Raw genomic sequence first — 7,500 nt, forward strand, 5'->3', positions numbered from 1 at the left:
GAGGGAGGAGGAGGGAGAGAGAGGAGGGAGGGAGGCTGAGGGAGGAGGGAGGGAGGAGGAGGGAGAGAGAGGAGAGAGGGAGGCTGATAGAGGAGGGAGGGAGAGGGAGGAGGGAGGGAGGCTGAGGGAGGAGGGAGGGAGGAGGAGGGAGAGAGAGGAGGGAGGGAGGCTGAGGGAGGAGGAGGGAGGGAGGCTGAGGGAGGAGGGAGGGAGGAGGAGGGAGAGAGAGGAGGGAGGGAGGCTGATAGAGGAGGAGGGAGGGAGAGGAGGCAGGGAGGCTGAGGGAGGAGGGAGGGAGGAGGAGGGAGAGAGAGGAGGGAGGGAGGCTGATAGAGGAGGGAGGAGGAGGGAGGGAGAGGGAGGAGGGAGGGAGGCTGAGGGAGGAGGAGGAGAGGGAGGAGGGAGGGAGGCTGAGGGAGGAGGGAGCAAGGAGGAGGGAGAGAGAGGAGGGAGGGAGGAGGAGGGAGAGAGAGGAGGGAGGCTGAGGGAGGAGGAGGGAGAGAGAGGAGGGAGGGAGGCTGAGGGAGGAGGAGGGAGGGAGGCTGAGGGAGGAGGAGGGAGGAGGAGGGAGGCTGATAGAGGAGGGAGGGAGAGGGAGGAGGGAGGGAGGCTGAGGGAGGAGGGAGGGAGGAGGAGGGAGAGAGAGGAGGGAGGAGGAGGGAGGAGGAGGGAGGCTGATAGAGGAGGGAGGGAGAGGGAGGAGGGAGGGAGGCTGATAGAGGAGGGAGGGAGAGAGAGGAGGGAGGCTGAGGGAGGAGGGAGAGGGAGGAGGGAGGGAGGAGGAGGGAGAGAGAGGAGGGAGGGAGGCTGATAGAGGAGGGAGGGAGGCTGAGGGAGGAGGGAGAGGGAGGAGGGAGGAGGGAGGGAGGAGGAGGGAGAGAGAGGAGGGAGGGAGGCTGATAGAGGAGGGAGGGAGAGGGAGGAGGGAGGGAGGCTGAGGGAGGAGGAGGGAGAGAGGCTGAGGGAGGAGGAGGGAGAGAGGCTGAGGGAGGAGGAGGGAGAGAGAGGAGGGAGGGAGGAGGAGGGAGAGAGAGGAGGGAGGAGGAGGGAGAGAGAGGAGGGAGGGAGGAGGAGGGAGAGAGAGGAGGGAGGAGGAAGGAGAGAGAGGAGGGAGGCTGATAGAGGAGGGAGGGAGGAGGAGGGAGAGAGAGGAGGGAGGGAGGAGGAGGGAGAGAGAGGAGGGAGAGAGAGGAGGGAGAGAGAGGAGGGAGAGAGAGGAGGGAGAGAGAGGAGGGAGGCTGAGGGAGGCTGTGGGAGGAGGGAGGGTGAGACAGAAAAGTGTTGTAGAAAAGTGTTGCACTACAGTACTCTGTTATCTGTGGTGAATGGTGTCCTGTGGAGGCTCTGTCCAGCGTTAACAGGGAAGTTGTGAATCAGACCATTGTGTTCTCATTACGGCCACTTCTGTGTGGAAGGTGGCAGCTGTTTGTCTTGGCAACATGGGCGAGGCACTGAGATTATCACACGCACGCACACACACGCACACACACACACACACACACACACACACACACACACACACACACACACACACACACACACACATTTTAAATGTTTTATTTATGTCCACATAAATACAAAGTGCATTAAGGACATAAACACTAACAGTGCAATCAGTTCATTGGGAGTCATTCATTTACGTACAGCAACCATCGTACACATCCAATATTAACACAGAGGATGTTTCAAATGTGGGTTAACAGATACAATACCATTACTGTAAAACTGTATCTACTCTAAGGGTAGACACACACACACACACACACACACACACACACAGACCATGGCTCCTACTGTCCCAGAGTGTTCTTTTGTCTAGTTATCTGTCCTTGTCGATGTGTCTCTTTGTGACTCTCTCTCTCCTTGGTGGCTAGGAGTGTTTGCTGGTAACGTAGGTTCTTCTGTCTCTCAAAAACAAAAAAGAGCCCTTTGAATTTATTTATCTATCGTCAAGCACTCTGATGCCTCACTGACTTTCTTATGGGTGCATGATGTGTTGAGAACGACTGCGATGAAAATAAATTATATTATTTCAACCACTATTGTTGTTTTTTTGCTGTGTATGTTTGCTTGAATAGGGTAGTCAAAGTCTGCTCCAAAATGATTGGAGTCCAGCAGAGAGACTTAAACACTCTCTGGGAGAAACGTATGACTTATTGCCCTACAAGACCACGTCCTGTCTAGTGAACTCAGGCTACTGCCATCAGGACGGCGCTATCAGGCACCCCCCCAGAAGGACAAACCGTTACGCCAAATCTTTTATTCCTTCAGCCATTCGGCTGCTAAATGAGCAGACCCAGCAGGGAAAGATGGGGTCCTGCCATCTCTTATGCACTTTCAACTTTGAGTGTGTTGTTGTGTGATCATGTGTTTGTGGCCATGAACTGTGGAAACTGAATTGCCCTTCGGGGATAAATAAAGTATTCTGTATCTGTTTTGACATCTCTAACCTCTTCTCCTTCTTCTTTTCCTTCTCCTCCTCTCTTCTCTTCCCTCTCTCAGCTGGAATGTCCTGAGCACGTCCCCCAGGCCCAGAGAAGGAAGTCCGGTGGCTGCGGTGGCGGCGGCGGTGGCGTCCAGCGGCGCTGATGGGACCTGCTGCCCCAAGACGATGAGCCTTCAAGGTGGCGGGGTCTGCGGCAGCGGCTATGCTAACATCGCTAACACCGCTAACGCCGCTAACTGCGGCGGCACCATGGGCCGACGGCGCCTGGAGGACCAGGAGTTCACCCTGCGCGTCTACCCGGGCGCCCTGGCCGAGGGCACGGTCTACTGCCCCCTGGGGGCCCACAAGACGGCCACGGCGGCCGAGGCCATCGACCGCCTCATCGAACGCCTGGCGCTGGACCGCACCAAGTGCTACGTGCTGGCGGAGGTGAAGGAGTTCGGCGGGGAGGAGTGGATCCTCAACCCGTGCGACTGCCCCGTCCAGCGGATGATGCTGTGGCCGCGGAACGCGCTGGAGCCCAACCGCTGCGGCCTGGGGAGCGTGGGCGTGGAGGACTACCGCTTCCTGTTGCGCGAGAAGAACCTGGACGGTTCCATCCACTACGGGGGCAGCCTGCAGATGTGGCTGCGCGTGACCGAGGAGCGCCGGCGGATGGTGGAGCGGGGTTTCCTGCCCCAGCCCGCAGGGGACCGCGACCACCCGTCCGACTTGTGCGCCTTGACCGAGCTCACGGAGCGCGCCATGCTGGAGAGTCTGCGCTCGCGGTTCCGCCAGGAGAAGATCTACACCTACGTGGGGAGTATCCTCATCGTCGTCAACCCCTTCCAGTTCCTGCCCATCTACAACCCCAAGTACGTGAAGATGTACGACAACCACGCGCTGGGGAAGCTGGAGCCGCACATCTACGCCGTGGCGGACGTGGCGTACCACGCCATGCTGCAGCGCAGGAGGAACCAGTGCATCGTGATCTCCGGGGAGAGCGGCTCGGGGAAGACGCAGAGCACCAACTTCCTGATCCATCACCTGACGGCGCTCAGCCAGAAGGGGTTCGCCAGCGGCGTGGAGCAGATCATTCTCGGGGCGGGGCCTGTTCTAGAGGTAAGACACCTGATTGGCTGTGGCGGTGCGTGTTTGAGAATGGGGGGTGTGCGCGAATCGTACACGGTTCGTGTTGTAGGTCGTTGCATACGTAGTTGTGGTAGTGGTCGATTGTGCCTGCTGTTGTGATTGTATCTTGTGATGGATTGTTTGGCTCGAAGCGCAAGAATCATAGCTTTGAGAGGATGTAACGCATGACTACCTACGTAAACATAGGAACATAGGAAGCATGTACAGGGCAAGACAATTAGCATATGGCGCTAGGGCAGGACAATTAGCATATGGCGCTATAGCAAGACAATTAGCATATGGCGCTAGAGAAAGACAATTAGCATATGGCGCTAGAGAAAGACAATTAGCATATGGCGCTAGAGAAAGACAATTAGCATATGGCGCTAGGGCAAGACAATTAGCATATGGCGCTAAGGCAAAACAATTAGCATATGGCGCTAAGGCAAAACAATTAGCATATGGCGCTAGGGCAAGACAATTAGCATATGGCGCTAGAGAAAGACAATTAGCATATGGCGCTAGGGCCTGCTGTCGGGCCTGCGGATGGTTAACAGGTGCTGCTTCATCTGGAAGTTGTTGTCCTGCAAGTGACCCAACGATGGCCGCCGAGCTAACTGTGTGAGGCTGGAGAATGTGTCTGAGGCAACACAATTAGCATATGGCGCTATAGCAAAACAATTAGCATATGGCGCTAGGGCCTGCTGTCGGGCCTGCGGATGGTTAACAGGTGCTGAAGTTATTGTCCTGCAATTGACCCAACGATGGCCGCTGAGCTGACTGGTTGTGTGAGGCTGGAGAATGTGTCTGAGGCCTGGGTAGGAACGTAGGAGAATGTGTCTGAGGCCTGGGTAGGAACGTAGGAGAATGTGTCTGAGGCCTGGGTAGGAACGTAGGAGAATGTGTCTGAGGCCTGGGTAGGAACGTAGGAGAATGTGTCTGAGGCCTGGGTAGGAACGTAGGAGAATGTGTCTGAGGCCTGGGTAGGAACGTAGGAGAATGTGTCTGAGGCCTGGGTAGGAACGTAGGAGAATGTGTCTGAGGCCTGGGTAGGAACGTAGGAGAATGTGTCCGAGGCCTGGGTAGGAACGTAGGAGAATGTGTCCGAGGCCTGGGTAGGAACGTAGGAGAATGTGTCTGAGGCCTGGGTAGGAACGTAGGAGAATGTGTCTGAGGCCTGGGTAGGAACGTAGGAGAATGTGTCTGAGGCCTGGGTAGGAACGTAGGAGAATGTGTCTGAGGCCTGGGTAGGAACGTAAGCCGTGTGTGTGCCAGATAAGAGGTCACGGATCGAGAAGAGGAAGTTACAGAAGCCAGTAGAAATATGAAGTCAGTCAACGGTTATTTCACTGCTGGTGTGGAATGTCTGAGCTGGAGACGAGGTGGCGTGAAAAGGATTATAGTTTGATTTTTTTTCCTAGTTCCTATATTTGTCTGCCTGTATTATTCGCGTCAACAGACATCATCCATGTTTATGTACTGTGTACGTTTTGACCCAGATACGAAGCTTTTATGCAAGATGTGGCTCCGACTGGGATTTAATCCAACTGGGATTATTAATCAGTTATGGATTATGCAATTTTTTCGCTTGGGATTGAATTATATAAAAAGGCAGAGGACTTCTAAAGGGCAGACTCTCGTTGTGCTTAACTCAGATGTCTAACAGCCTGGATGTGGTTTCAAGTTTCAAGTTTCTTTATTGAATATTCTTGTGGAACTGAAATACAAGAATATTTAACAATCACGTCAACATCAATGAAATACAACATAAAAATAGGACTATAAAACACAATTTTGGATAAAAACAGTGATAAATAACTTAGTGAATCTTGGGTATTTATCGACACAGTCTATGGCGGTGATTGGTTAGGCTAAAACGTTCATCCTGTGTTATTTGGTGTTCAGGAGTCCTGGAAAGAATGGGATGGGTGATGTTTTGTATCTGGCTGTTCTTGTTTTGGGGATCTGGAGCTGGGTACTGTTTCTGATTGGCTGCAGTCAGAGCCTCTGTGTTGAGCTGTCTGTCTCTGTGTTTTTCTTTTCTTTTTGTTTTCTTTTGTACCATGAACCCCAACAACACGCCTGCATATACAGTACAGGAGGTAGAGCCGCCGTCTAATGATCGCAAGGTCGGCAGATCGGCGGTTCGAGCCCCGGCTAGCCACATGTCGAAGTGTCCTTGGGCAAGACACTGAACCCCAAATTGCTCCCAGTGAGCAGGCCGGCCGGCGCCTTGCATGGTAGTGTGTGAATGTGTGTATGAATGGCTGAATGAGAGGCCGTTGTAAAGCGCTTTGGTTAAAGGCGCTACATAAGTGCGGTCCATTTACAGTGAGGTCATGGCAGATAAATGCACCCTCTCACCATGTGATCGCATGTGGAAATACCCCAGTAAGACCAGGCCTTGGTGGTGTTAGCGGGAGGACACAGCTGTAGGCCCAGTCAGGAAACAGTAAATCACATTCATTATAAGACCTTCGTCCATCTCCTCGCCTTGAGCTGTCGTGCCTGGTAGAGGCTATGCTGTGTTGGGCGGCTGTGGCGCAGGAGGTAGAGCCGCCGTCTAATGATTGCAAGGTTGGCAGATCGGCGGTTCGAGCCCCGGCTGGCCACGTGTCGAGGTGACCTTGGGCAAGACACTGAACCCCAAATTGCTCCCAGTGAGCGGGCCGGGCGCCTCGCATTAGTAGCTTGCCTACGTCGTCACTGGTGTGTGAATGTGTGTGTGAATGGGTGAATGAGAGGCTGTTGTAAAGCGCTTTGGATAAAGGCGCTATATAAATGCAGTCCGTTTACCATTTTACCATATGCTAGCACTACTATTACATTTATTTCCGAACGACTGGAGCTTTATGGTACCTCATACCTACGGTGTCTCAGGCTTCTAGTACTTTCCAGACGAGTTACTGTACACGGTACTTGGCGTTGTCGGTTGTCGTATGAATACCTGCCAGCCAGACTCTTTGAATCTTCTCTAAAACCTGGGGGGTATTCCATCAACGTCACTAAAGGAAAATCTAGGTTTTTTTGTTTTTTGTTTTTTTGCAAGACTTATTGAAATAACGCTGGATTTTTTTCTAAATCTTGCGGGATTTATCAAAAATAAGCCTGGATTGTCCTTTAGCGATGTTGATGGAATACCCCCCAGGTTTGATAAGACTAGAGATGGGAGAACACCGACTAGGCTACTATGGGGAAGCAGGGCATTGTTCAGCGGCTTGTGTTTGTTGTGTCTCTGACAATCACTTCCCCATCAATCACATGACTGACGAGGGGCGGGAACTCAGCTTCTGTGTCGAGAGGAGAGAGGGGGAAGGGAGAGAGAGGGGGAGAGGAGAGAGCGAGAGAGGAGAGGAGAGGGAGAGAGAGAGAGGAGAGGGGGGGGGAGAGAGAGAGAGGAGAGGAGAGAGGGGGAGAGGAGAGAGGGGGAGAGGAGAGGGGGGGAAGGGAGAGGGAGAGCACATCAAGAGCTGTCTCCCCAAACCAGAACGTTTACACACATACACACACACCCACACGCACACCCACACACGCACACTTTTTGGGGCTGTTATTCATCAATCGAACAATAAACAGGGTTACCGCGCTGGTCTTAAAAAGCCTTTAAGTCCTAAAAAGGTCCCAGATTTCAGTTATTCGGTCTAAAAATGAGGTGCTAGGCAAGGAAATCAGTTCAACCACATCTATTTACGTGGAAATGAATCAAGCTGGAACCAAGAAAAATGCCAATTCGCTTCCTTTTTGGTCTGTATGGCAGTGAAGTCCCTAATTTCATCACCTCGAGGATGACAAAAAGCTATTATACGGTGTCGCGAATAGGTCAAAAGTTCTATCCAAAGAGGTCTAAAAAAGGTCTAAAAAGGTCTTAAATTGTACTTGTTGAAACTTGTCTGAACCCTGAATAAACAACGTCCTCATCCAGCTCTTCAACCTCCTCTTGATAA

At 52.9% G+C, this 7,500-nt stretch overlaps 1 protein-coding gene across 1 annotated transcript in view; it reads left to right on the plus strand.

Moving 5' to 3' along the window:
• Window positions 1-7,500, plus strand: part of myo9ab (myosin IXAb) — a gene marked incomplete at both ends in the record, with an annotated part of 125,820 nt that overhangs the window by 7,190 nt on the left and 111,130 nt on the right. Inside the window, one exon of the mRNA XM_080539150.1 lies at window positions 2,503-3,547. Within this exon, the coding sequence (XP_080395276.1) occupies window positions 2,503-3,547 (1,045 nt within the window). The remainder of the gene's footprint in view (window positions 1-2,502; window positions 3,548-7,500) is intronic.

Source organism: Nansenia antarctica, assembly GCF_963989245.1.
Source record: "Nansenia antarctica genome assembly, chromosome: 9".
Taxonomy (NCBI): domain Eukaryota; kingdom Metazoa; phylum Chordata; class Actinopteri; order Argentiniformes; family Microstomatidae; genus Nansenia; species Nansenia antarctica.